The sequence below is a fragment of the Calypte anna genome, chromosome 1 (genome assembly GCF_003957555.1).
Source record: "Calypte anna isolate BGI_N300 chromosome 1, bCalAnn1_v1.p, whole genome shotgun sequence".
NCBI classification, from domain to species: Eukaryota; Metazoa; Chordata; class Aves; order Apodiformes; family Trochilidae; genus Calypte; species Calypte anna.
In genome coordinates this window covers 64,248,752-64,276,385 of record NC_044244.1, presented here as the reverse complement: position 1 = coordinate 64,276,385, position 27,634 = coordinate 64,248,752, and the positions used below count along the sequence as shown (strand labels likewise).

Sequence of the window (27,634 nt, the reverse complement as noted above, 5' to 3'; positions counted from 1 at the left end):
CTGACCCCCCCCCAGGTGTTCCCTCCCCTGGGGTCTCTGGCCAGGGGCTCCTCCCCACATCACCTCTCCTGCCCCCAGGCAGCCCCCCCCCCCCAAGCCTCTGGTCCCTCCACCCACCTTAAAGAGGGGGGAGGGCACCAATAAGACCACCTCAGCCCCCCTGCAGCACCCCGGGGTGCAGCCCCCGGGGTCCATCTGAGCCCACCCCCGGGGTTTGGGGTGCCCCTGTACCCCCCACCCCTGCCTGCAGCTGCCCAGCTTGTCCTGCCTGTTCAGAGGGCAGGATCGAGCCCCTCGCCCCCTGCCTCCCACCCCCCCAACAACGTCCATGGTGAGCGGTCTGGCTGCTGTCACCCTCAGTCACCCCAAATCTGGAGATGTCCCTTGAAGCCACTGTCACTGCAAAGGGTGGTGACAACCAGCACCCCAAACTGCCCCCACCCCCCTCAAAAAGGGATTTCGGAATCCCCAAAAAAGCCATTTTCCCACTCGAGGTGGGGGGGGGAGGGAGGAGAAGACCGTGCTGAGGTTCAGGGGTGGGATTTGGGGTACGGGGGAGGGGAAAGGGAGGGGCACGGTCGCTCCTTCCCAGGGATTCCCAGAAAACGGGGCATTTTCATTTTCACTTTCCCATGTTTTGCACACTGGGAATTTTGCTTTTCGGGGGAAGCAACGTGTTGGGTTTTGGTTTTTTGAGGACTCTCCTCCCTTTGCAGCACAAGGCACCCGTGGAGCCTCCACGGGGGGAGTTGGGGGAACCCCCAGGGGTGCCAGGGGGTACACCCACCCCCAAATCACTGCTGCAGCGAAGCCCTCACCCCCCGAACCTGGGGTACAGAAAGGGTGCCCCATAAACGGGCTGGGGTGGGGCTGTGTCACCCCAACTGGGATGGGTCCAAGGCTCTCAGCATCCCCCAGCCCCCTGCTGGTCCCCAATGCCAGAGAGAGACCCCCCCCAAACCTGTCACCCCATACGTGTGTCCCGGGCTGTGTCTGGGGGTCCCCCCTCCATTCCCACTGATCCTGGGGGTTTTCCCCAAAACTTGAGTCTCCCTGGGGGTGGCCCCCACCAATGCTGTCCCTGTTTGTCCCCCCACCTCCACGCTGTGTCCCCCTTTCATACCCACGTTGTCCCCATGGGTCGCACTGTCCTCACGGTTCCTGTGTCCCCGTGGGTGTCCCCCCCCTAGATCCCTTCATCCCCAGTGTCCCCGTCCTGGCTCAGTGTCCCCCTCCCAGCCCAGTGTCCCCACCACTCTCCCCATTTTCGCTCTCCCCCCCCCCCATCCCCGCTCTCCCCGTCTCTGGTCCCTCCCCATCCCCGCAGCCTCCCCGTGTCCCCCCATCCCCTCTCTCCCCTGGATGTTCCACCCGCTCGCCGCCTGCCCCTCACCCCGCTCCGCTCCCAACTCCCCTGCTCGGCCCCCGCCGGCGCAGCCCCCTCGGCGGCAGCGGGGGCCGGGCGAGCCCGGGGATTGGGAGCGGGCGTAGGCCTCTCCCTCGGCCCGGCCCCCAGCGCCGCCGGGCGGGTCGGGGGTAGCGGGAGGAGGAGGAGGAGGAGGAGGTGGGGGGGGGGCGGCTGAACCGCGGCCGCCGCCGCTGCCGCCGCCGCAGCGAGCAGAGCCCCGGGGCCCGGGAGATCAAGAGCGGAGCGGGGGGTCGGGCCCCGCCGAGGCCGCCGGAGCCGCCCGGGGATGGTGGCGGCCGGAGCGGGGCGGCGGCTCCCCGCGCCCTGACCGCCGAGGGGCCGCGGGCCGAGGCACCATGAGCGTGCGGCCTCCGCAGGCCCTCGACAGGTACGGGGGGAGCGGGAGGGAGCGGGGGGAAGCTGGGGCTGGGGGCGTACGGGGGACACGGGGGACACGGGGGGGGAAGAGGTGTCAGCGGGGGACGCGGGGCCCTGGGAGACCCCCCCTTCGTTTTACCCAGCCCGAGGAGAAAGCGGTGTTTGGGGCTAAAGTCGGTGTTTTGGGGCAAAAGTCGGTGTTTTGGGGAGTGTGGGTGAGGGGGGTGTTGCTCAGCAGTCCCCGCACCCCCACCCTGCTGCAGGGTCTGGGTCAGGGTTGTGGGGTTTGGCTGTGTGTCCCCCTAAAAAAACCCACACGGCAAAACCAAGTGGTGGGAAAATGGTGAAAATGGAAATGGGGGAAAAAGAACCCAGTTCGCCCCCCCCGGTGTTAAATGTCCTTCCAGCAGGAGCGTTTTGCCCTCAATTTTAACCTCTGTTTGCTGGTGTGGAAGGTGCACTGCTGGGACATCACATCTTCCCTGGGGTTCAGTTCCTTTCATCAAGATAATTAAGCACCAGCCGGATGTTTTCACCTTCCACCCCAAAAATGGGGAGCAAGCAGAGAGGGTCCTGCTTGTGTCTCCCCCCCCTTCTATCTCTGGATGATCCCAGGTGGGATGATGGAGGTACCTACTAATTTGGGGGTGGGAATGGACACCCCTGCTCCTTAGGGGATGGGAAAGGGCTCCCCATTCCTCCATTCCCCTTGGACTCCTTTTGGCATTCCCCCCCCCAAAAAAAAACCCAAAACCAACCCCAACTTGCTGCTTGTGATTTTGAGGTGACTTGAGAGATTGTGACTGCTCTGCCTCAAGGAGCTTCCCCATGTCCCAGGGGCTCCTGTCCTGGAACCCTTCGTTCAGCCCCAAGGATTGTGGCAGCATCTCCTGTTCCTCACTGACCTGACTCATCCCATGGCTTTTTGCTGAATGCCAGGATTTCTTTCTGCTCCCTGTGCACCAGAAGACTCCAGTTCCAGGGCTTGGCAGCAGTGCCATTGGCATCCCTGGCCAGTGGCAGCACTGAAGATGCCCAGCGTGGGCACCTGGTGCCTAAAGGTGGCTTAGTGGGCTCCCAGGATGTGCAGTGTATTCCCACACCCTCATCCCTTTGGCAGCAAGTCCTCTCCATGGATTTCTCCTGGTTTTGGAGAAAATTAGATTTGTGCAAGCCAAGGACAGTGCCGGAGCAATCACCTTGCCACCATCTCCATCCCTCTAAGTTGGAATCAAATGGAGAACCAGGCACAAGGGCAGTGCTGAGGCTCTGTCTGGAGCCCCTCTGGAACAGCAGTTAAGGAGCTGCTGAATTTTGCTGCCATGGTGGGTGAGGAAGCAGCAGGATCAGGTCCCAGCAGGGTGTTGGAGTGGGGAAACAATGCCTGAGCCTCTTCGAGGAGGCATTACCAGGCTTAAGGCTTCTCTCTGCTCTTTAAATAGCTGCTGTCTCCTCTGCTCCTTAAGGTCAGGAGCCTGAAGTGCCCTGGGAATCACTTGTTGCTGGGTGCCATGGCTTTTCAGTGACAAAAATGGCCACAGAATGGGTTAATGTGAGGATTTCCCCACCCCTCTTCTCCTGCCACCACTGATGGCTCTGAGGTGGGCACAGGGCTTGTGTCTGCTGGGCCCTCCAGCCCATTGGTATCCCAATTTGGCAGAGTCCCAGTACAAACCAGTACAGGTCTTTCTCGTGCAGCACCTGCCCAGCTGCAGGGATCTGTGGCTTGTCCATGGGTTTTGTCCCAGCTTTCCATCCTCTGGTATTCCCAGGATTTTAATTGTAGAATAAGCCTGAAGGGAGGCTGGAGGAGAGCATGAGAGTGACCGTCCCAGAGCTCCACCGGTGGGAAGAGCTGAGATCTTCCTCTCCATGGGGTTATTTAGGAGGAAAATTGGGGAGAAAACATCCCTTGGGGGTAGGTTATTCCATATCTGACTTGCAGCTCACCATCCCACATCCCAAAAAAGCACCCTGGGTGCTGGCCAAACCAGCTCTGCCACTCTGTGACACTGTTAATGATTACACTGCCCAGCACAGGGAGAGCTCGGGAGGGATTTGGAGCCTTCCTGAGGGGAGTTCAGATCCCAGCTCCCATTTTTCCCCTGCTGAACTTGCCCCTCAGCCTGGGTTTCCTTGCAGACGTGGGGGGGGAAGGATGGATTCCTGGTGGGACTGCAGTGCTGCTGAGCTGGTCACTGCTGCCACACTTGAAAAGTTGATGCAGCAGAGTTAGGTCTGCTAATTAAGATGTAAATAATTGCTCACCCCTTCCTCAACTCCAACAGCCCCTCTGTGCTCTTCCTCAGCTGGTCTCTGCCAGGCAGAGCCCTCCATCTCCATACTTTTTTGGGGGGATAATCCTGCTTGGGAGCTCCCACAACCCCATCCAGGAGCAGAACTGAGACTGTTGAGGGTCTCCCGTTTTTGGGGGTTTGGGGTTTTTTTTGTTGTTGTTGTTGTTTGGTTTTTGTTTTTTTTTTCAGGGGAGAGAGTGGTGCAGGAGGAGCCTGGGCAGGCATCTCCACTCCCAAAGCCCAACAAAATTTTGCATAACTGCCCTAAATCACAGCTGTCCCCATGCTCAGCCTCCGTTCCTCCCCATGGGGAATTGGCATTGCAAAAATCTGCAGCACACAGACAATTGGGAACATGGGGAATGGAGTCTGTGCTGTTCAACACCCAGGGCTCCTCCGCTTGATGTGTTAAATTATTTTTTTTTAATTTTTATTATGCCCCCGCCCCTATTTAATTACAAGTCTTAATTTAAACAAAGCTTTTGTGAAATTCCCACTCTGCTGCACTGAAGTTGCTGGAGGAATCCAGGGGGGGTCACATCCAGTTTGCTGTGGTGTGTCCGTGGGACTTTGCATCTGATTTTCTCCCGGCCTCCTCCCGAGGGCTGCCGAGGCTCCCTTGGAAAAAAAACACCCCATACCAACACCAAAAATAAGCAGAGGGAGAGAGGAAAAACCTTTGCTGCAATAATCCCAGATGGATCCGGGATGACTCCAGCCTAGATTTGCGGGTGGCAGCTCAGGGTGGCTTGGCAGTGCCATGGGGACACGCTGGGTTCCAGCGATGCCGAAGCCCTGGGGTGGGATCTGTGGTGATCCTGGTGCCTGGATGGTGGAGCCAGGCTCTTCCCGTGGGCTCCCGTGTTCTCTGCCAGCTGGGAGTGGGGAAGCTATTGTGGGAAAAGGCAAGAAGAAAACCAGATCTCCTGGGGGACAGCAGTGCAAGCTTCAGCTGCAGGCAGCCAAAGACATCAGGAAATGTTGGGGGGTTTCCCCTCCCTCTTCCCTTTCCCTTTCCCTTTCCCTTTCCCTTTCCCTTTCCCTTTCCCTTTCCCTTTCCCTTTCCCTTTCCCTTTCCCTTTCCCTTTCCCTTTCCCTTTCCCTTCCCCTTCCCCTTCCCCTTCCCCTTCCCCTTCCCCTTCCCCTTCCCCTTCCCCTTCCCCTTCCCCTTCCCCTTCCCTTCCCCTTCCCCTTCCCCTTCCCTTCCCCTTCCCTTCCCTTTTCCCATCCCTCACACCCAAAAGCAGACACTTCATCCTCAGCCTCCCCGGTGCAGCATCCTGCAGCAGCCCAGAGGAGCCTCAGACGCTGGGTCCCTCCCTCTGGAGAAGCAGCCAGCATTCCCAGGGGACAGCACGGATGTCCGGCCCCTTCCCAGGGGACAGGCAGCTGCTCCCTCAGGGATCAGCATTCCCAGGAGCTGCACATCCTCAGCACAGCCCTGGCTTTCCGCTGCAAAGCTGGAGTCACTCCAGCCAGAGCTGGATATGTTTTCCCTCGGCGAGGGGGAAGGGGAGGAAGCTGATTGATTTATGTATTTACTTATTTGCTTCCTTCCTTATTTATTTATTTTTGGTACTTGAAATTCCTTCCTTCCCGTCCCTGCCATGCGGAACTGGCTGCAGGGTTTGGCATGGGGGGGGATGTCTGGGGCAATCCTAGGGCTACCACATTGTCAGGAAGCAATGACTTAGTTGCAAGAGCCATCACACCAAGATGATGCTGATTTCCCCTCCCCCCCCCTTTTTTTTTTCCCCTCCGTATTTATTTCTATACTTTTTGCACCTCTCCTGGCTGACAGCCTGGCACGTGGCCCCACCTGCCTCCCCATCCACTCCAAAAAGGTTTCAGGAGTCTCTCTGCCAGGTTCTGCCTCTTCACAAAACCTTTCCTGATTCCCTGGACCTGGAGTCTCAAAGACCAAATGTTTGGGAAAAAGGAAAGCCCCTGATCTCAGAGAGAGCCTGGACCACTTAGAAGATCTGACCTCAAGTTCCTCTTTGAATCTTTTAATTGTGGCATTTGCTGTGCATGGGCTCCCAGGGCAGCAGTGCCCATGTCTGCTCTGGGCAGGATTATTTGCTTTTCCTCCTTAGTTTTCCTTCTTTTTCTCTTGGCTCTGCCCACCTCCCTGTGGCTGGGAGCCTCTCGTTCCCTTCTTCCATCCTACTCCTGTTGCAGGCAGAGCATCTTGCTCCTGTATTCCTGAAAGTTCTCGTGGAATTCTATTGATTTTATGATTCAAATAGCTGTGATTTAACCAGAAGCAGCTAAAATCAGGAAAAATAACTTTGCATAGGATGTGCTGGTTTGGAGACTGTCACCAGGGCTGGGACTGGATGTTGCAGGATTCTGGGCATCATGCAAGGGCTCTGGAGTGACAATTTTTAGGAAAATCAGAGGAAAAACTGATCTTTCAGGAGCTATCCGAGCTGGAAATGGGCGCTGGGATCAGGTCTCCATTGAGCTGGGAGCACTTGCTTTAAAAAGGCAAGTTTTGGTTCTACCTAAGTCAATTAGGAAGGAGATTATGCAAAACTGAATTAAACACCTCTTTTAGACAGAGATAAGCCAGCACTGGCCTGGCTCCTTCCAGTGGGACAGGAATGGGATCCTGCCATGGAAAGGGGCTGAAAAGTCCCTGCATGGGGTTGGTGACTCCCAGCCAGGCAGTGAACAACCTGAAGGAAGAAGCTTAATGAGTGTCTTAAGCCCTGGCATCTGGGGTGATGTGGAAGGAGAAGGAGGAGCTGATCCCTCCTTGTCCTGGATAAGTGGTGGCTCTGAGCTGCATGCAGTAATCCCATGGGGTTAATCCTGTACCCACCCTTCCACCAGAAAGGCTGCTGGTCCCCATCCCAGGCTGGCTCTGGGATGGAAGGCACAGGTCCCAGCCCTGCTCTCAGCTCACAGGGAAGTTGTTGAGATGCTTCAGCTCTTGCAGAGCCCCCAATCCCTTTGTGCCAAGGTCCTGGTTTATCCCACGTGTGAGGAAATTGAAGGCTGTGACAGAACAGCTGAGCAGGTGGAGTCTCCAGAAAGATCCTCTGGACAAAGTTAGTTGAAGAGTTTGTAAATAAGCATTTATTGGAGTGGGGAAGGAGCCTGGGAGTCGTTCCACCTTGGGAGCCAATGATGGAGTTGTTTGGTTTATGATGCTGTGGGCTCTGACTGCTGGAACCTCCAGCAGAAGGACACGGAGCTGCTGGAGCCATTCCAGAGGAGGTCCTGGAGCTGCTGGGAGGGCTGGAGCAGCTCTGGAGCCAGGGGGAGAGAGTTGGGGGTGTTCAGGCTGGAGAAGAGAAGGAGAAGGAGAAAGAAGGAGAAGGAGAAGGAGAAGAAGGAGGAAAAGAAGGAGAGAAGGAGAAAAGGAGAAGGAGAAGGAGAAGGAGAAGGAGAAGGAGAAGGAGAAGGAGAAGGAGAAGGAGAAGGAGAAGGAGAAGGAGAAGGAGAAGGAGAAGGAGAAGGAGAAGGAGAAGGAGAAGGAGAAGGAGAAGGAGAAGGTTCTGGGGAGACCTCAGAGCACCTCCCAGTGCCTGAAGGGATCCAGGAAAGCTGGGGAGGGACTTGGGACAAGGGCCTGGAGGGATGGGATGAAGGTTATTTGCTTTAAATTGGAGAAGGGTAAATGTAGGTTGGCCATTAGGAAGAAATTCTTTGGGGTGAGGGTGCTGAGCCCCAGGTCACCCCCAGAAGCTGTGGCTGCCCCATCCCTGGCAGTGTTGGAGGTTGGATGGGGCTTGGAGCCCCCTGGGCTGTGGGAGGGGTCCCTGCCCATGGCAGGGGGGGCACTGAGTGAGTTTTAAGGTCCCTCCAACCCCAAACCTTTTGGTGATTTTATGATTTTGCATCTCTATGAGTGGTTTTAAAGAAGGGGAGACCCTTTTGCTTGGCCCCCCACCAAGGCCTGAGAGTCTCCCCTGGTTTTGTCATCTTGTGTTGGACTTCCTGTGCTGTTGATAGGTGATTGTGGGCAGGAGGGGCCTTGCCAGGGGGGGACATTTGCCCAGGGGACACCCAGACTCTCAAGGGACAGTGCTGAGCATCAGTGCTTCCCCATCACCCAGAGGGAAGTGTAAAGCCCGAGGGGAGGATTTGCACCAGCAAAGGGCACCCCTGTCCCAGCCTGGCCAGGCCAGGTGTGTTGGGGGTGCTTTTGGGTGGCTTGAGGTGTTTTTTGGTGGTTTTGGATGCCCCCACCCTCCCCAGGGGGTGTAATCTTGCAGTCACCATGCTGTGTGTCACACCTCTGCCTCTCCATGTCTTTGTCTCCTCTTTCTGCCCCCCTGCCCATGCTGCCATCCTCTGGGTGTCCCTTGTGCCACCACCCCTCTGTCCCTCTCACCAACAGCCGGGGGGGCAGCAAGAGGCAGCCCCACCTGCCCAGGTAAGTGGGGTGGGGGCTGCTTCTGTTCTCATCTTGCACCCTGGCTCCATCCCTGGTGGCAGAGACCAAACCTCCTCATCCCACCTGGAGAACCTTCATCTCCTCCTTGCTCTTCCCAACCCGCCTGTCCCTGTCCCTCTGCAGCAGATCTGGGCTTGGAGAGACAGGAGAGTCATAGAGAGGGGGAGGGAAGTGGCAGCAGTGTCCAGGGCCCTCCTTTTGGGGGATGAAGCTGGGTTTGGAGGCAGAATCAGGCACCAGAGGAGGAGTAAGGGTCAGGGGCTGCTCTGGTGACAGCTCATGGAATTCCAAAGCCCTGTTAGCTGGAAAGTTAATATCAGGGCTAAAGGAAGAGCTCCTTCCATCACAGGGAGGTCAGAACAGCAAGGGAGGGGATTGTCCCCTCTGGTCCCCTCTGGGAACACCCCCTGGGGTAAAGCTGGGTCCAGCTCTGGGGTCCCCATCAGCAGAAGGACACGGAGCTGCTGGAGCCATTCCAGAGGAGGTCCTGGAGCTGCTGGGAGGGCTGGAGCAGCTCTGGAGCCAGGGGGAGAGAGTTGGGGGTGTTCAGGCTGGAGAAGAGGAGGAGAAGAGAAGGTTCTGGGTAGACCTTAGAGCACCTCCAATTGCCTGAAGGGGCTCCAGGAAAGCTGGGGAGGGATTTGGGACAAGGGCCTGGAAGGATGGGATGAAGGTTATTTGCTTTAAATTGGAGAAGGGTAAATGTAGGTTGGCCATTAGGAAGAAATTCTTTGGGGTGAGGGTGCTGAGCCCCAGGTCACCCCCAGAAGCTGTGGCTGCCCCATCCCTGGCAGTGTTGGAGGTTGGATGGGGCTTGGAGCCCCCTGGGCTGTGGGAGGAGTCCCTGCCCATGGCAGGGGGGGCACTGGGTGAGCTTTAAGGCCCCTCCAACCCCAAACCTTTTGGTGATTCTGTGTGCTGAGCCCCTTGGACACATCGAGACCCTCAGCCCCCCTTCCAAGACCCAAATCCTTGCTGTGGGCCTGATGGGGCTCAGCAGGGGTGCAGGACCTTGCAGTAATGGTCCTTTCAGGCTCTCACTACTCTGCTCTGTCTCTCCTTCCATCAGCCCCATTGCAGCATGGTGAAGTCCTGCCTGTCCCTGCTGCTTGCCACATCTGTCCCCTCCCCTGCCACCTTTGTGCTCTCCCCACTGCTTCTCCCTGCCAGGCACACCTGGGGGTCTTTGGATCCTGGCCGCTGGGAGAGACTTCACTGGGGGCTCTCCTAGAGCCCTGTGGTGAGGAAGGGACAGGAGCTTTGTCCCAGGGTGGTTTGGGGACAGGAGGGATGGGCAGTGGTGGCTTGCCCGTGCTGGCTGCTGTCTCCTTCGAGCTCCGTGCATGCTTGTCCCCCGCCCCAGAAGGAGTCATGGCTGGAGGGTGGCTCTGTCCTGTTGTCCCTTGTCCCAGGTGTGGCTGCAGGATGGCTTTATCCCTGTCCCAGGCATGGTTGGAGGCTGTACCTGTCCCTCTGTCCCCATCCCTGTCCTCTCACCCCCCAGGTTGTCCACCCTGTCGTCCCTGGGGGATTCCTCAGCAGAGCGAAGGTCTCCAGGACACCGCCGCCAGCCCTCCGACTCCTCCGAGACCACAGGTACCTCCTGCTGTCCCCTCCTCCACTTCTGCCCTCCAGGACCCCAGGGAGGAGGTGGCACATTGTCACCTGCCTTGCAGCATCCTGGGGCACAGGGTTCCTGTTCCCCTGAGCAGCACTCAGAGTCACCCAGCCAAGACCATCCCAACTGGGCCAGGGACGATGCTCCAGCTGTCCCCAGCCCTTCCCACCCTGCTCACACCCTGTTTGGGGGAGAAAGGGTCCCAGCAGGCACATCACACCTGGGGTTTGTAGGGTGAGGATCAATTAGCCATGTCCCAAGGGGCTGACTGCAGGGGCCACAGAATGAGGAAGGGGATTGTCCTGCTCTGCTCTGCTCAGACTCACTGCAAGGGGTGGGACTGGATGATCTTGAAGGTCCCTCTAACCCAGAGCAGTCCGTGCTTTTGCAGTGGCCCTAGAGCCCAGCTTTCACCTCCCGTGCTCCCAAAGTCACTGCCTGTGCCTGCTGTCCCTCCCCAGGTCTGGTCCAGCGTTGTGTCATCATCCAGAAGGACCAGCATGGCTTCGGCTTCACCGTCAGCGGGGACAGGGTTGTCCTGGTCCAGTCGGTGCGGCCAGGTGAGGGGGGATGGAAGAGGCAGGAGAGACCTCGGGGCTCCTCTCACCCACACCAAGCCACTTTCCTTGGGCAAAATAATGGGGGGGAAAGGGATTTTCCTTCCTAAACTTAAACCTTGCTGCGGGATGGGCAGGATTGCTGGGGGGGGAAGGTGGATTTCTAACCCCAGGAGCTGCTGGGGGGGAATGTTATTGGCAAGGTGGGGACTCCCTGTGATGTCCCTGGATAAACCCAGCTGTGGCTCCTCTTGCTGCTGCTGGAGATGCTGTTGGTTTCTTTTTTTTTTTTTTTTTTTGCCATATAATGACTTTGCGGGGTGGCAGGGCCGGGAGCTGCAATTTAAATAGACAATGAGCTGCTTATTTTACAGCGGATGTTCCCACCTCCTCTCCCTTCCCCCCACAACTCTCCCCTGGAGCCAGAAAACCAGGAAGGACTCAGAACATAGGAAAGGGGAAAAGGCAATGAGTTTCAAGGGCAGATTCAATGCCTCTGTCCTGTCAGTGGGGCTGAGGGGGGAAGCCCTGGGGGGACAGGGATGAGGTCCCCAGGTGCAGGACCCCCCTCTCAGCCCAGTCCCAATCACAGAGTGTTAAATACCAAAGGAATCAAAGCAATCCACTCTGGGAGCTGGCTGCCATGTCCTGGACACTTGGCTTGGAGCTGAACCTCCTGGAAATATTTTTCCTCTTGGTTTTGGCTTTAGGGAAAGGGAATTTTTAGTGGGTTCCAAGCTCGGCAGCTTTGCTGCAGAGCAGGCATGGGGGGGGGGGCGGAGGCAGAGCAGGGCTGTTCCTCGTGGGACCCTCCTCCAGATCCAGGCTCGTTGTGGCTCTCAAGATGTGTCTAAGTCTACACAGCTGATGGAGTGAGAGGTTGGGGAGCCCCTTGTCCATCCCAAGATGGATGGAGAACATTGGGGGGAGCAGGATGTGTGCTGGGTGCTGTTTGCATGTAGGACCCAGGGCTTGGGCACCAACCTGGTGGTCCCCCTGTCCCCACCCTGGTGGGACAGATGGCACAGAATGTGCCAGGACTCCATGGGATGGGTGGGACAGGCGTCCCTGACTCCATCTGCTTCCCCCCCAGCACCTCCTGATGCCTCTCTCTCCTTGGCAGGAGGAGCAGCCATGAGAGCTGGGGTGCAGGAGGGGGACCGGATAGTCAAGGTGAGCACCCCCAGCTGCCCCCCACTCTGCTGCCCCTCACCAGCCTGCCTGACCCCTTCTGTCCTCTCCAGGTGAATGGCACCATGGTGACCAACAGCTCCCACCTCGAAGTGGTGAAGTTAATCAAGTGTGAGTTTGGCCAGGGGGGCTGCGGTGGCTTCTTTCTCACCCCCCCTCCCCAGCTCGGGAGGCACTGGGATCCCACCCTGGGAAAAGACAAAATCCCATGGTTCTGGAGCACAGAGCTTCTGAGGAGCATCTGAGGGCCCTGGGGGTGCTGATCCTGGAGCAGAGGAGGCTGAGGGGAGACCTTGTGGCTCTCTGCAACCCCCTGAGAGGAGGTCGGAGCCAGGGGGGGTCGGGCTCTGCTCCCAAGGAACAAGGGATGGGACAAGAGGAACTTTAGGCACAACTCAAGTTGTGCCAGGGGAGGTTTAGGTTGGAGCTGGGGAAGAATTTCTGCCTGGAAAGGGTTGTCAGGGCCTGGCCCAGGCTGCCCAGGGCAGGGCTGGAGTCCCCATCATCCCTGGAGGGGTTTCAGAGCCCTGGGGATGTGGGGATGAGGGACATGGGGTGGGGGTGCTGGGGGACAGGGGAAGGGGTTGGACTGGGTGATCTGAAAGGGCTTTTCCAGGCAGAAACATTCCATGTTTCGATGCTCCCTCTGATTGTCCACAGGGTGGCACTCACTGCAGTGCAGCAGGGACAGGGACAGGGACAGGGACAGGGAATGGACATGCCCATGGGATTTTTTGACCACCACCACTCTTCTCACCTTCCCTCCTGCACTCCTGAACTTTTCCAGCTGGTGCCTACGTCGCTCTGACCCTCCTGGGCTCCCCCCACTCCTCCGTGGGGCTCTCCAGTTCTCAGCCAGATGTCACCGTGGCCGGGGGTCCTTGTGCCACCCCCGCCTGCCCCCCGCCACCTCCCCCACCTCCGCTCCCACCACCCCAGCGCATCACGGACCCCAAGCCCCTCCAGGTACCCCAGGGTGCTGGGTGGGGGCACGGAGAGGGGACCAGGCAGGGGGACAGCAAATCTCATCCCCTTTTTCTTTGCAGGACCCTGAGGTGCAGAAGCACGCAACGCAGATCCTGCGGAACATGCTGCGGCAGGAGGAGGCAGAGTTACAGGTATGGGGTGACCTTGGTGCTATCTCTGTCCTCTCCTGGTCCCCTCCCTACCCCAGGGATCTCTTGGCCCTCAGCCTGTTGTCCCAGGCAGCCTGCTCAGCTCTGTTTCCCTGTGGTACTGGGGGTGTTGGGGCTTCTGGGGGTGTCTCCTCTTTCCTTTTTCGGTCGAGCATTTGGATGGGCTGCCCAGGTTGGTGGTGGAGTCTCCATCCCTCCATGTGGGTTCACATCTACACAGACGTGGCACCAGGTGACACGATTTAGTTGGGTTGACAGTTGGACTTGATAATCTTAGAGGTCTCTTCCAACTTTAATGATTCTGTGGCCTTTAAGGTGGCTTCCCCACCTGTGGAGATGTTCAAGGTCAGGTTTGATGGGGCTTGGAGCAGCCTGGTCCTAGTGGGAGGTGTCCCTGCCCATGGTTGACTGGATAATCTTGAGGTGCTAGAATCATGGAACGGTTTGTGTTGGAAGGGGCCTTAAAGACCATCTAGATGATCCACTGGATGACTGGATATTAGCAATAATTTCTACACTGGAAGAGTGGTGAAGCATTGGGACAGGCTGCCCAGGGCAGCGGTGGAGTCACCATCCCTGGAGGCGTTCAGAGAAGATACAGATGTGGCTCTTGGGGCTGTGGTTGCACGGGCACAGTGAGGCTGGGTTGCCAGATGGACTCGGTAACCTTTAAGAACTTTCACCACCTTTTCTGTGCTTCTTTGGTCCTCTGGGCTCAGCGTTTCTATGAAGCCTACAGCCGGAACCCCGCCAGCGCCGTGGAGGAGCAGATCGAGGGCGCGCGGCGGCGAGTCAGCCAACTGCAACTCAAGATCCTGCAGGAGACCGGGGGCTCCCTTGTACGTGGGATTCTGGGGGTCCCCCCCCAACTTTGGGGGTCCCGCTGTCCTCCTGGCTCCCTCCAATCCTGGGGAGACCCTCCCAAGGGGGTGGGCAGAGCGGTGGCAGCATCCCTGGTTTCTCCTGCTGGGAAGTGCTGCAGCTGGGATGTCCCTCGCCCCCTGCCCGGGTGTCCCTGGGTGCTGTGTGACACCTCCCTGTCTTGCAGGACTTGGGGCGGCTGGGCAGTGACTCTGGCTTGGCAGGCTTCAGGGTGATGGAAGGTGAGTTGAGGCAGTGGTCTGGGCTGTCCCCTGTGTCCCCAAACACAGAGGTCAGTCCCTTCTCTGCTCCCAGGACGCCTGTCCCTCGACTCGCAGGATGGTGACACTGGGTTGGAGGCTGGGACAGAGCGGTTCCCCTCTGGGACTGAGGTGAGAGCAAGGAATTTCTCCCTCAGATCTCATCACAATCTTGCAGCTTGCAGCTTGAAACCTTTCCCCCTTGTCTTGTAAAGCCACCACCTTGTCACTCTCAGCCTGTTCCATGCTGGGGCATGTCCCAACATTCCCACCTTGTGCTCTGAACCTTCCCATATTTCTGGTGGCCCCAGAGGAGTTTTGTGGTTTCTGAGTCCCCTGGATCCCTCTCCCTCCTTGCCCTGCTCCTGAGATACCCTCAGTTGCCTCTGCTGGGTGGGTGATAGGTGGCAGCCTGTGTCCCTCGTGTCCCTTGACACCTCTGCTGTCCCACACAGGTCTCCCTGAACCGCAACTCTGTCCCCTCAGAGCAGGGTGGGGACAGTCCCCGGACCTCCCCGGTCATCACCTCCCGCCTCTTCCAGCACCACCGCCGCCATGGCTCTGACACCCCCTTCTCCACGGAGCAGGTGGGCTGGGGATAGATACCCAGTGCTGACTGGGGGGGTCTGACGGGTGCCTGACCTCATCAAACACAGTCCTGATGCAGGTGAGGGCTCAGTGTCCCCCTGTGTGGCTCCTGACTGTCCCCTGTCCCCAGCAGGGCTTGGACCGGACAGGACAACCCTCCATCATTGGGCCGGAGGAGGATTGTGACCCTGGATATTTCAATAATGAGGTGTCCCAAGTATTCCTGGCTTTTGTCCCCTCCCTTAGGGGACAGAGCTGTCCCCTCTTCCATGTGGGTCCCTTTGTGGCCCGTCCCATGCACCTGGTGGCATTTAAACATCCTCCCAGGGGACATCCAGGGCTGGTTTGGGGAGGCAAGTGTGGGACTGGGGTGTGGAAAGAGGGGTGGGAGGTGGGGATTGACCCCGGGGCTGGGCTGGAGGGGGGGGAGGGGAGGGGCAGGGGGCCCGATCCTGAGGAGTCAGCTCCCACCTGACTGGCTCCTTCTCCCCCCCCTGTCCCCTCCCTGTGCAGTGTGACTCCCTCTTCCAGGACCTGGGCAAGCTGAAGTCCCGTCCAGCTCACCTTGGGGTCTTCCTGCGCTACATCTTCTCCCAGGCAGATCCCAGCCCCCTGGTAAGGGACAATCCGTGTCACTCCTGACAGAGTGGCACTGTCCCCTCCACTGGTGGAGCTCAGCGTGGTGCTGGGTGGCTGAGCCCCTCTGTTACCCTTCTGCCAGAGGCTGTGCTGCAGGCAGCTGCCAGCACCAACCTGGAACCCCCTGCCTGCACCCCTGGGCCCCCCCTGCCTGCACCCACCTGGTCTCTTCCTGCCCGCTGTGTCCCACCCCCTCCCATGCCCAACAGCATCACTTACACTTTCTCCCTTTCCCCCAGGCGTGGCCTGCTGGGGGTCCTGCCCTCCCCAAGCCCCCCCCCGGGTTCCTGTTTTGCTGAGCCTGTCACCTCCCTGCTCCTCAATCTTCCTCCTCTTCCTCCTCCCCTTCTCAGCTTTTCTACTTGTGTGCCGACGTGTGCCAGCAGAGCCCCCCCAAGGACTCCCGGGGCTTGGGGAAGGAGATCTGGAACATCTTCCTGGACAGGAACGCGGTAAGAGCAGAACCTTGTCCCTGCAGGGGACCAGCTGGAGGAGCCAGCACCACCGGGTGTTTTGTCCCTGGCACTGGGGACACTTTTTTGTTGTTGTTTTTGTCACCGATGTCGCTCGCTGCTGGTTCCTCCCTCAGTGCCAGTGGTTGCGCAAAGGTTCGTGGCCACTCCCTGCAGAATGGCAGCTGCCCCCTGCTCCTGGCAGCAGGGCTGGGGTGGAGGAAGGGGGTCCCAGCAGGGAGGAACCCCCACCTCAGAAGGGGAGGGGTCCCACTGTGCTGCTGGGAAGAGGGGGTTGTGTGTTAGGTGCTGGGTGCAGTAACGTCCCCAGCTCTGCCCCCTCTTCCTGCAGAAGTCCTGATGGTGCAGTGGGGTAGGGGCTCAGGGAACACCCCCAGCTCTGTCCCCAGCTCTGTCCCCAGACCTGGTGGCGAGATGGGGAGAGTGAAGGGGTGCTGAGCCTATCTCCTGCCTTCCCTCCCCAGCCTCTGCGAGTGAAGGTCTCAGAGCAGCTCCTGGCTGAGATCGGTGAGTGAGGAGGCTCTGGGGAGACCTTAGAGCACCTTCTAGTCCCTGATGTCCCTTCACATAGCTGCAGACCTGAAGAGGCTCCAGGAAAGCTGGGGAAGGACTTGGGACAAGAGCCTGGAAGGATGGGATGAGGGGGAAGGGTTTCCAGCTGCAAGAGGGGAGATGGAGAGGAGATCATGAGGAGGGAGGGAGGGAGGGAGAAATTCTTTGGGGTGAGGGTGCTGAGCCCCAGGTCACCCCCAGAAGCTGTGGCTGCCCCATCCCTGGGAATGTTGGAGGTTGGATGGGGCTTGGAGCCCCCTGGGCTGGTGGGAGGTGTCCCAGCCCATGGCAGGGGTGGTACTGGGTGAGTTTTAAGGTCCCTTCCAACCCAAACCCTTCCATGGTCCCATAATTTCATTGCTAGAGCAGGACCCCAAAGCACTTCTCTAGGACTCCCCCTTGTTTTGAAGTTTGGGACTGGCACTCCCAGGCTCTTTCCCAACTTGGTGCCAAGTGTCCCAGGGGTCTTGTTAGGGGCAGGTGTCTCAGCCTGGGTGTGCAGAGCAGGGTTGTCCCAGCCTGGAAGGGGGGTGACAACCCCGAACAAGGGGATTGCCAAGGGTTCTGCCTATGGGTTGCATGAAGATCCCTTGGGAAAGGACTCGAGGCTTCCAAAAGACCCCTGGTGCCCTTCCTTGCACGCTGGTGACACCCAGTGACACCCAGTGCCCTCTGCCATCTCCAGAGTCTCGCCTGCGCAATGGGGACGATGTCCGAGCTGCCCTCTTTGAAGCTCAGGAGATGGTGATGCCTGAGATCCAGGAGCAGATCCAGGATTACAGGTGAGGAACCTGCCCCACTGGAGGCCCTGCAGGTGGGCAGTCCCTGGGCTGGTGCTTCTGAGCCCTGTCCTCTCACAGAACAAAACGTACCATGGGGCTGGGGAGCCTCTATGGGGAGAACGACCTCTTGGATCTGGATGGGGACCCCCAGAAGGAGAGACAGGTGGCTGAGAAGCAGCTGGCCCAGCTGGGTGACATCCTGTGAGTGCTGGGCTACCTGCCCTCAGCTGGGGAGACCCTCCCCTGGGATTTGGGGGGAGGGACTTGGGAAAAGGGATGGGGACAAGCTTGGTTTGCACAAGGAAGGGTTGGAGCAGATGCTGAGTGGGGGACTCGGTGAGGTGGGAGGCTTGGTGGAGTGGGGCTGAGTGGAGGAGCCAGATCCCACACCAGCTTTTACCTTTCCCCATTTTTATTTACAGGTCAAAATATGAAGAGGACAGGAGGTGAGAACAAGGCAGGGGACTCTTCCCCTTCCCACTCCCCCTCTGTGCCAGGGGTGTCCTGGTGGGCTCTGGGGCTGATCCTTGGGGAGGGTCATGGTCCAGACCCGCTGCTTGCCTTTCCTTCCTTCTCTGCTGGGGGAGGAGTATTCCCACTCTTCCTGCAGACCCCCCATGGGATGTCCCAGTGTCAGATCTCCAGCCTCATGTCCTCATCTCTTCCAGCTGTCCCATGGCCTTTGCCCTCAGCACCTACATGAACCACACAGGGATCCGCAGCCGCGAGCCCCGCGCCACCAGCGAGAAGGTCCAGACCCTCCCAGACAGGGACAAGTGGTTGCCCTTCTTCCCCAAGGCCAAGAAGGTGAGTGACTTGGTGGCACCTGCACCTCTGCCCCAAAGCTCTTGTTGATGGATCTTTAGAGGCCACCAGAGGAGGGGTGGTCCAGGGATCACTGTGTCCCCCACACCAGGACAGAGCCAGATCCCTGCTCCATGTGGTTCAGGCAGTGAGGTGAAGGTGGAGTACACACCAAGAAGGAAACTGAGGGGCTGTCCAGAGGAGGGCAATGGAGCTGGGGAAAGGTCTGGAGAAGTTGTGAGGAGCATCTGAGGGCCCTGGGGGTGCTGATCCTGGAGCAGAGGAGGCTGAGGGGAGACCTTGTGGCTCTCTGCAACCCCCTGAGAGGAGGTTGGAGCCAGGGGGGGTCGGGCTCTGCTCCCAAGGAACAAGGGATGGGACAAGAGGAACTTTTGGCACAACTCAAGTTGTGCCAGGGGAGGTTTAGGTTGGAGCTGGGGAAGAATTTCTGCCTGGAAAGGGTTGTCAGGGCCTGGCCCAGGCTGCCCAGGGCAGGGCTGGAGTCCCCATCATCCCTGGAGGGGTTTCAGAGCCCTGGAGATGTGGGGATGAGGGACATGGGGTGGGGGTGGCCTGGGCAGTGCTGGAGGAAGGGTTGGACTGGGTGATCTTAAGTCTTTTCCAATCAGAACCTTGTGTGACCTCGTGGCCCACAGGGTGACCTATGATTTAGCAGTTCTTCTGGGTGTCCCAACAGAGCAGCAGCACAAAGAAGGACAAGGATGCCATGGAAGACAAGAAGAGGAACCCCATCCTCAAGTACATTGGGAAGCCCAAAATCTCCTCCCAGAGCAGTGAGTGTGGGAACCTCCTGGGGTGCTGTACCCACCAACATCCGTGCCTGGAGGAGATCTGCAGCCCAGGGCTGTGAGATAAAATGGCCTTTGGGCCTCTCATTTAATCCCTGCTCTCCTTGAGGAATCTGTTGTCCCAGAGGGGAGCAGGATGGGGCAGAGCTCAGCTCAGATTTATCTCCTGTACTGCCCTGCAGGCCTCCAGGCTGTGTCTTAGAAGTGCCACCACTCCTGGGAGGGGCTGAGGTGGTGGAGAATAAGCATGTTCCTCTTTCCCCCCTACTTCTGCTTTGAGTTCTCATCCCACTGGTTCACACCTTCACCACTTCCCTCTTTCCTCACCGACACATGGGATTGATTTGACATCTCACTTTTTTTTTCCTTCCAGCATTTCATGTCCCCTTGTCCCCCGTTGAAGGTAAAAGTCCTCTTCTTTTGTTTTCCCTTCACCTCATGAGCTTCATTTGATTTTGTGTCCACACAGCCCCCAGTGGCATCACGCTGGGCATCAGGGTGGGCTCAGATGGGTGCTGTTGGGTCTGGGATGAGTCTGGAGGGCAGGTGGTGCTGTGGGATGGGCCCAGCCCCACCTCACTAGGGTTTTCTTCCTTCCTTTTGCCCCAGCAGTCAAGCCTGGCAATGTGAGGAACATCATCCAGCACTTTGAGAACAACCAGCACCATGAGAACCAAGAACCCGGCACCCAACGTCTCTCTACTGGCAGCTTCCCCGAGGACCTGCTGGAGTCAGATGGGTAAGGCTGGGAGATCACCAGAAGGAATCAGAAAGGTTGGAAAAGACCTCTGAGGTCATCCAGTCCAACCATGAATCCAACTAAACTAAACCTAACATTCTATGATTCTAAACCATGTCCCCAAGTGCCACCTCCACACGTTTTTTGAAGACCTCCAGGGATGATGGGGACTCCAGCCCTGCCCTGGGCAGCCTGGGCCAGGCCCTGACAACCCTTTCCAGGCAGAAATTCTTCCCCAGCTCCAACCTAAACCTCCCCTGGCACAACTTGAGTTGTGCCCAAAGTTCCTCTTGTCCCATCCCTTGTTCCTTGGGAGCAGAGCCCGACCCCCCCTGGCTCCAACCTCCTCTCAGGGGGTTGCAGAGAGCCACAAGGTCTCCCCTCAGCCTCCTCTGCTCCAGGATCAGCACCCCCAGGGCCCTCAGTTGCTCCTCACAACTTCTCCAGACCTTCTCCTTGCTCTCCAGACCCTTCCCCAGCTCCATTCCATTCTCTGGACATGCTCCAACTCCTCAATATCCTTCTTGTCACAAGGGGCCCAAAACTGACCCCTGCCATCTCACCAGGACCAAGCACAGGGAGAGAAACTGCATGGGCGGCATTCCCCAACCTCCCTGCTCTCAGAGGTTGGGGAAGATGTCACTGCTTGTCCTCCCAGGCCCAACCTGCTCTTGGTTTGTTTCCCCACTCCAGTTCCCGTGCTGAGGTCAAGCTGGGCCGCTCGGAGAGCCTGAAGGGCCGGGAAGAGATGAAGAAATCCAGGAAAGCAGAAAATGTCCCACGGTCCCGGAGTGACGTGGACATGGATGCTGCAGCCGAGGCCACCAGGCTTCACCAGTCAGCATCATCTTCTGCTTCCAGCCTGTCCACAAGGTGGGAGGTGCTGGGTGGGGAGGACTTGGGTGGGTTCTGCTGGGTTCCAGAGGGGAGCTGGGACAGCTGTGGATCCTAAAGCTGGACCCCTCGATCTCCTGGGAGAACTTTGATGGTTCAAGACCATGTGTGAAGGGGTGGGACTGGCCCCACAGAGCTTCCTGCCTGACACTGGCCAAGGGAAAATGGACAGATTTGGGCTTTAGTCCCCATTTGTGCCCCAAACCCTCTCACAGCCCATGTCCAGTGGGCTTATGGAAACTGCTGGGTGCTGGGCTGGGAGGAGAGGGCATGGGCCAGGATAGCTCAGAGGGCTAGGACATGCGAGTGAGGGAGCTGGGATTGTTACCTGGAGAAGAGAAGGCTCTGAGGAGACCTTAAAGCACCTTCCCTGAAGTACTTTCAGATACCTCCAGTAGGTACCTTCAGACCTGAAGGGCCCCAGGAAAGCTGGGGAAGGACTTTGGACACGGGCCTGGAGGGATGGGATGAGGGGGAAGGGTTTCCAGCTGCAAGAGGGGAGATGGAGAGGAGATGTGAGGGAGAAATTCTGTGGGGTGAGAGTGCTGAGCCCCAGGTCACCCCCAGAGGCTGTGGCTGCCCCATCCCTGGGAATGTTGGAGGTTGGATGGGGCTTGGAGCCCCCTGGGCTGTTGGGAGGTGTCCCTGCCCATGGCAGGGGTGGCACTGGATGAGTTTTAAGGTCCCTCCAAGCCAAACTGTTCCATGATTCTGTGTCAGAAGGGTGACTCTTCTGTTCCTCCCCAGGTCCCTGGAGAATCCCACCCCTCCCTACACACCCAAGATGGGACGCAGGTGAGTGGCCCAGCCTCAGCCTCCCTCTCCTCCATCTGTACCACACCAGCTGAGGGAAGATCCCAAGGGTTCAGTTTTCTTTCAGAGCAGGAGGGTCCCAGTAGGGTTGTCACCAGGGCTGTGTCCCCTCTCTGGTGGTCAGGGGGCAGAGATGGAGCCCCCCTTCCCAACTTTGCACTCCCCATCAGCCAGTCTGGACAGAGCAGAGCAGGGGGTGATGCCCAGGGCAAGCGTCCCCCTTTAGCTGTCCATCCTCCTGGGGCCAGGGGGCACCTCTGTTCCCTTGTGTCTCCTGCAGGAGCTTAAAGGACCCCATAGATGTCTGCTGGGGGACGTAGTCTTTTAGCTCACCAGTTGGAGGCCCCGGGTTCAAGACCAAATAGGGCCCAGGTAGATATTGGCTGGGCTGGGGTTGGCTGGGCTAGAGGTAAGCGGCTTCAGGGTGCTCCCACAACCTCCTTTTCACCTCCTCCCCAGGAGCATCGAGTCGCCCAACCTGGGTTTCGGGGTGGATCCTTTCCTGCCTCATCTCCTGGAGGATGAACAGGGGCAGCTTTCCGACCTGGAGCCTGAGCTGGACACCCAGAACTGGCAGCAGATGGTCCCACGGGAGCTGGTGGCCAACCTGACACAGAAGGAGATCGACCGGCAAGAGGTGATCAACGGTAAGGAGCAATGGGGACACCTTGGGGACACCAGGGACCACCCCACCACAGGTCTCCTGTGGGCACTTCTCCACTCCACTGCCTTTCCCACAGAGCTCTTTGCCACTGAAGGCTCTCACCTCCGCATCCTCCGGGTCCTCGACCTCCTCTTCTACCAGCGGATGAGGAAGGAGAACCTGTTATCCCGGGAGGAGCTGGCACTCCTCTTTCCCAACCTCTCTGACCTGATAGACATCCACAGTAAGCCTCTTCCCACCCCTCCCTTGGAGATACCCCCAGCAGAAGGTGCCCCACAGCTCCCAGCTGTCACCTGCCATTGGGACCAGCCCCTTTCATGGCCTCCAGCTGCTCCAACCTCTCCTATCCCTCTCTCAAGCCTGGTTCTCTTATGCTCTACCAAAATCCATGTCCAGGACACCTGGTCTGTCCCAGCCTTGGGCTTGGGGATGCTTTCAGGACCCACTTCTGGGGTCACGCTCCTTGATGGCAGCAATCAAAGCACCTCTGACTGGGGCAGGGCCCCCCAGGGACAGGCAACTCCACTGTTGCTCCATGGACAAGTGGTGGGTGACCTCATTCATCTGAGTCCCCTCTCTTGTGTCCCCCATCCCAGATTCTCTCTCTGAATCCATGAAGAAGCTCCGGGAAGAAGGACCAATCATCAAAGAAATTGGGGATCTCATGCTGTCTCGGGTAAGGGAGGGGTGGCAGAGCTCCCAGAGGCATCTTCCCCTCCAGCATGGAGGGGTTGACATCTTCCCCCCACTGTCACTGTCCTCTGGCTGTGGCTACACTTGGAGCAGAGCTCAAGGATATCCAAGGCCAAGCCTGGGGAGGGTTCCTAAGCCCAATTGTCCCCTGTGTGTCCCCCCTCCCAGTTTGATGGCCTGGCCAAGGAGGAGATCCAGCAAGTGGCTGCTGACTTCTGCTCCTACCAATCCATTGCCTTGGAGCTGATCAAAACCAAGCAGCGCAAGGAGACCCGGTTCCAGATCTTCATGCAGGTTTGTCCCTCTCCTGGAGCTGTTCTTCATCCCAGTGCTCCTCTACGTTCCCCCCGATCCCACCTCGGGGCTCCCCCAAATCCCACCTTGGGGTTTCTCCCCATCTTCCCTCCCCCCAAGGAGGCAGAAAGCAACCCCCAGTGCCGGCGTCTGCAGCTCAAGGACTTGATCATCTCAGAAATGCAGCGTCTGACCAAGTACCCCCTGCTGCTGGAGAACATCATCAAGCACACTGAGGGTAGGGGCTGAGGGGACACTGAGGGGTTGTCCCCAGGCTGCGTGACCCCCCTCCAGTGTCGCCTTTGAACCATGATCATGGAACCATGGAATGAGTTGGTTTGGAGGGACCTTCAAGATCAATCCAGTCCCACCCCCTGCCATGGGCAGGGAGACTTCCCACCAGCCCAGGGTGCTGCAAGCCCCATCCAGCCTGGCCTTGAACACTTCCAGCTTCTGGGGGCACCCTGGTCCAGCGTCTTAGCACCCTCACCCCAAAGAATTTCTCCCTCAGATCTCTCCATCTCCCCTCTTGCAGCTGGAAACCCTTCCCTGTAATCCTATCCCTCCAGGCCCTTGTCCAAGGTCCGTCCCCAGCATCCTGGAGCCTCTCCAGGTACAGAGGTACCTGCTGGAGGTATCTGAAAGTTCTTGAGGCTCTGGAAGGTGCTGAGGTCTCCGTGCAGCCTTCTCTCCTCCAGACTGGGCAACCCCAAGTCCCTCAGCTCGGCTCCAGGGAAAGAGCAGGGCCAGGAGGTCCCTGGGGGTGGGAAGACTTCAGGCCAGCACCATCTCCTCAGGGTGCTGCTTGATCCATTGTCCCCTCTCTCTGCTGTCCCAGCGGGCACCTCGGAGCAGGAGAAGCTGTGCCGAGCCCGGGATCAGTGCCGGGACATCCTCAAGTACGTGAACGAGGCGGTGAAACGGGCGGAGAACCGGCACCGCCTGGAGGGCTACCAGAAACGACTGGATGCCACCCCCCTGGAGAGGACCAGCAACCCCCTGGCTGCTGAGTTCAAGGTAACCCCAAAACCCACACCCTAAGGGAGGGTCTGCCCAGCCCCGGATCCCCCTACTCACCCTCATCCTTCCCCCCCCCGCAGAACCTGGACCTCACCTCCCGGCGCATGATCCACGAGGGGCCCCTGACCTGGCGTGTTAGCAAGGACAAGACTGTGGGTATGGCCCCTCCCCACCAGCTGGACCTGGGAGCACCAGGAGACCCCTCCCCACCTCCTCAGGACACAGGGGGGGGTGACCTCCAGCCCCAGCAGGGTGACAGGGACACCCCCACACCCCATGCGCCGCATCCATGGAGCCGTCGTCCCTCCTGGGATGCTTCCAGAGCACATCCCTGGCTCAGTGTCCCCTCTCTGTCCCCTGTCCCGCCCCAGACCTCCACGTCCTGCTCCTGGAGGACCTTCTGGTGCTGCTGCAGAAGCAGGATGAGAAACTGGTGCTCAAGTGCCACAGCAAGACAGCGCTGGGCTCCTCGGAGAACAAGCAGACCTTCAGCCCCGTCCTCAAGCTCAACTCCGTGCTGATCCGCTCGGTGGCTACAGGTGGGGCCCGGGGTCACTGTGCTGGTGACACCAGCTGGTCAGTTTGAAGGCTACAGCCACGCTCTGACCCTCCTCCTGTCTCTTGGTGACAGATAAACGAGCTCTCTTCATCATCTGCACGTCAGAGCTGGGCCCCCAGATCTACGAGCTGGTGGCGTTGACATCCTCCGAGAAGAACACGTAAGGATGGGTGGGGCTGGGGGGACCTCTGGGGACAAAGCCCCCTCCCCTGGGAGCTGACAGGGGGGGGATCTTTGGTGGGTAGGTGGATGGAGGTGCTGGAGAAAGCAGTACAGAGTGCCACCAGGAATGCCACCTTCCCCCCGAAGCGCCGGACGCCGGAGCCCACCCGTTCAGCCCCCCCTGGGTGAGCAGCCCTGTCCTGGGGGGCACTGAGGGTGCTGAGTCTCTCCAGAGGGTGCTGGGTCTCTCCAGAGGGGGGTTTGGTCTTCAGAGGGGGGTTGGGTCTCCAGGAGGTCAGTGTGTCCCTGGAGGATGCTTGGGATGGAGACAGGAGCCCTCCCTGCTCACTCAGCAGCTTCCAGCCCCCCTGGAACCTTTTTTTTTGGGGGGGGGGGCAGCAGCCTCTGCCCGGGGGTGGGTGCTGCCCTTCCCCAGCCTCTGCCCATCACCCACCCCCCCTCACAGCTTGGTGCTCCAGGATCCCGACGTCTCCCCAGTCCTCTCCCGAGCAGAGACAGAAGATTGTTGCTCTGGTGAGGACCCCCCCAGCTCATCCTCAACTGTCCCCTGCCCCCCGCCCCAGGGGTGTGGGAACATCTTCCTCCTCCCTCCTCCTTCTGTCCCCCTGCAGATGACAATCCCACTGAGCTCCTGGCCAGGGAGCAGCCCCTCCCACCCCCGGAGGAGCCCCCCCTGGAGGAAGAGCTGCCCGAGGACCCCCACCCAGATCCACAAGGGGGTTCCCCCCCCCCCAGCCAAGCCCCACACCCCCCTGCCCGTCCTGGAGGGATTGGCCGAGGCAGCACTGGAGGATGGTGAGGAGGGGGCTGCACTGGGGAGACCCCTGCCCCCATCTCAGCCTCTCTTTGGGGGGGGCTGAACCTCCAAATTACCTCTCCCCCTCCCCCCCCAGTGGAGAACCTGAGGCTCCTGATCCTGCGGAGGGTCCTGTCCTCCCCCCGCGATGTTGACCCCGAGGATGATGTGACACCCACCGGGGGCCCTTGGGGCTCAGCACCCCTCAGCCAGGATTGGGCCCCCCCAAGAGAGAGGTCGCTGACACCTCCCCCCCAAGTCACAGAGTCTGAGGTGGGAGAGGAGCCCAATGGATACAAAGTCATCCGGAAAGGTTTGGGGGGTGACAGTGACAATGGGGTGGAAGTGGGGGCGCGGGGGGGCTTTGGGGACCCCTCTCCGGGATTGGGCGGGGGTCTCACTCCCAGCTTGGCTGCAAGGGAGGGGGACGCAAAGGAGGGGGTGGGAAAACCCTCCCTGAATGTGGTCTGCACCTCGCGGGTGCTGATGGGTGCTGGTGCTGGGTGTCACTTTTGGGGTGCTGGTGGTGGGGTGCTAGCGGGCTGAGCTGATGGGTGCTTGTGTTGGGGTGCTGGTGGGTGCTGATGGGTCCTAGTTTTGGGGCGCTGATGGGTGCTGGTGGTGGGATGCTGCTTCATGCCAGTTTTGGGGTGCTGGGCTCCAGGTGCTGGGGTGCTGGTGGTGGGTGCTGGTGGTGGGTGCTCATCCCCCCGCCCTCCCCCCCCCCTCTCTTTTCGGGGTGCGCAGCCCATGGGGAGGGGGCTCAGGAGGCCACGCCCTCGCCAGGCAGCAGCCAATCAGAAACTGAGCTGCAGGAAGGAGGCGGAGCTAATGTAGATGGTAAAGAGACCCCCCCACACCCTGGCAGGGTGTCCCCAGTGTCCCCTGCACAGGGGATGGCCCGGGGTGGGGGCCGTGTCCGTGGCAGAGGAGGGGGGGGGTTGCAGTGTCACTTAGAGGGACATGACCCTGGAGGGGACACACCCCTAGGGTGTCCCCAAGTTCCCTGATGCCACCATGGGGGGAGCTGTGGCCCGATGGAGGGGGACAACCCCCATCCACCAAGTGACCCCTGCCCTCCCCCCGCAGGTGTGTCCCACCCCCCCTTCACGCTGTCCTCCCCCTCTCAGGTAACTACTTCTATGTCAGCATGCCCTTGGGACCGCCCCAACGCCCCACCCAGACCCCCGCCCCCCCCGAGGGGGTCCCCGCATGAGGCCCCCCCCCAGCCCAGCACCCCCGAGGGGTCTCCAGACCCCTCCCATGACGTGGACCTGATCTTCCGCACCATTGAGAAGCTGAGGCTGAAGCTCAACAGGCTGAAGGTGAGACACACCCCCACCCCCCAAAACTGAGGTAGGGGTGTCAGGGTGTCACAGAGGGGGGGAGCAGGGACAACATGGGGACATGGGCCACCCCCTTGACCTGTGTGTGTGTCCCCAGGCCATGGAAGTCGCCCACCGGGAGCTGCTCCAGTCTCTGGGACGCACCCCTCTGGGGGGCTTCTCGCCCCCCCAGCCCGACGGGTGGTCCCAGCAGCCCCCTAGCCCTGATGGGGACAGCCTCGAAGGGGACAGTCCCCTGTCTCACGCCCTCCAGAGTCTGCAGGGCCCTGCCACCAATGCCCCTGGTAAGGACCACCCTGCCCTGTCCCCCCTCGTCCCCTCACACCCCCTCCTGTGTGTCCCCCCCCTTATCCCCTGTGCCCTCACCCCCTTTGTCCCCTGTCCCATTGTCCCCTCACCCCTCCTGGTGCCCTGACCCCCCAACCTTGTCTCCTCGCCCCCCCCCCCTCAGTTTCCTTGTTGTCACTCCGTTGTCTTCTTGTCCCCCCCCCATTGCTCCTCCACCTCCTCACCCCCCCTCTCTTCCAGGCTCCAGAGTCCCCCTCGCCGAGGCCCCCCCTGGCACTGCCGCCCTTTAGCTGCAGTGGGGCTGGGGGGAGGGAGGAGAAGGGGGGGGAGAACGACGACATTGCCCCCCCAGAATCACCCCAAAGCTGGAGAGCTGCCCCACAGCCTCCCTTTCCCTCCCACCCCCCCCCCCAGAAACTCCCCCCCCCAAAACTGCAGTGGAGGGAGGGGGGGGGAGAGATCGGCTGGAAGGAAGCAGCAGGATCCGGCTGAGGGGGGGGGTGGCAGCCGGGCCCCCCCCCTTCACCCCACTGCATGGCGGCCCCTCCCGTGCCCCCCCCCCCGGCCGTGAGAGCTGGATCCAG

At 59.6% G+C, this 27,634-nt stretch overlaps 1 protein-coding gene across 1 annotated transcript; it reads left to right on the top strand.

Moving 5' to 3' along the window:
- The first annotated feature begins 1,693 nt into the window (after positions 1–1,693).
- On the top strand, positions 1,694–27,409 carry ARHGEF11 (Rho guanine nucleotide exchange factor 11). Its single transcript, XM_030450318.1, is given in 43 exon segments — positions 1,694–1,796; positions 9,996–10,087; positions 10,571–10,669; positions 11,790–11,839; positions 11,911–11,968; positions 12,645–12,823; positions 12,904–12,975; positions 13,713–13,832; positions 14,042–14,096; positions 14,170–14,246; positions 14,570–14,701; positions 14,836–14,910; positions 15,216–15,317; positions 15,695–15,793; positions 16,279–16,321; positions 17,052–17,148; positions 17,227–17,349; positions 17,571–17,594; positions 17,817–17,955; positions 18,650–18,746; positions 19,135–19,164; positions 19,371–19,500; positions 20,194–20,373; positions 21,142–21,189; positions 21,667–21,854; positions 21,948–22,094; positions 22,468–22,547; positions 22,733–22,858; positions 22,979–23,096; positions 23,697–23,875; positions 23,959–24,034; positions 24,250–24,417; positions 24,510–24,597; positions 24,683–24,784; positions 25,066–25,133; positions 25,232–25,323; positions 25,325–25,415; positions 25,514–25,729; positions 26,164–26,256; positions 26,547–26,590; positions 26,592–26,741; positions 26,860–27,046; positions 27,291–27,409. Coding segments are annotated over 43 exon segments (4,416 nt in total). The 5' UTR covers positions 1,694–1,764; the 3' UTR covers positions 27,341–27,409.
- Positions 27,410–27,634: the final 225 nt, after the last annotated feature.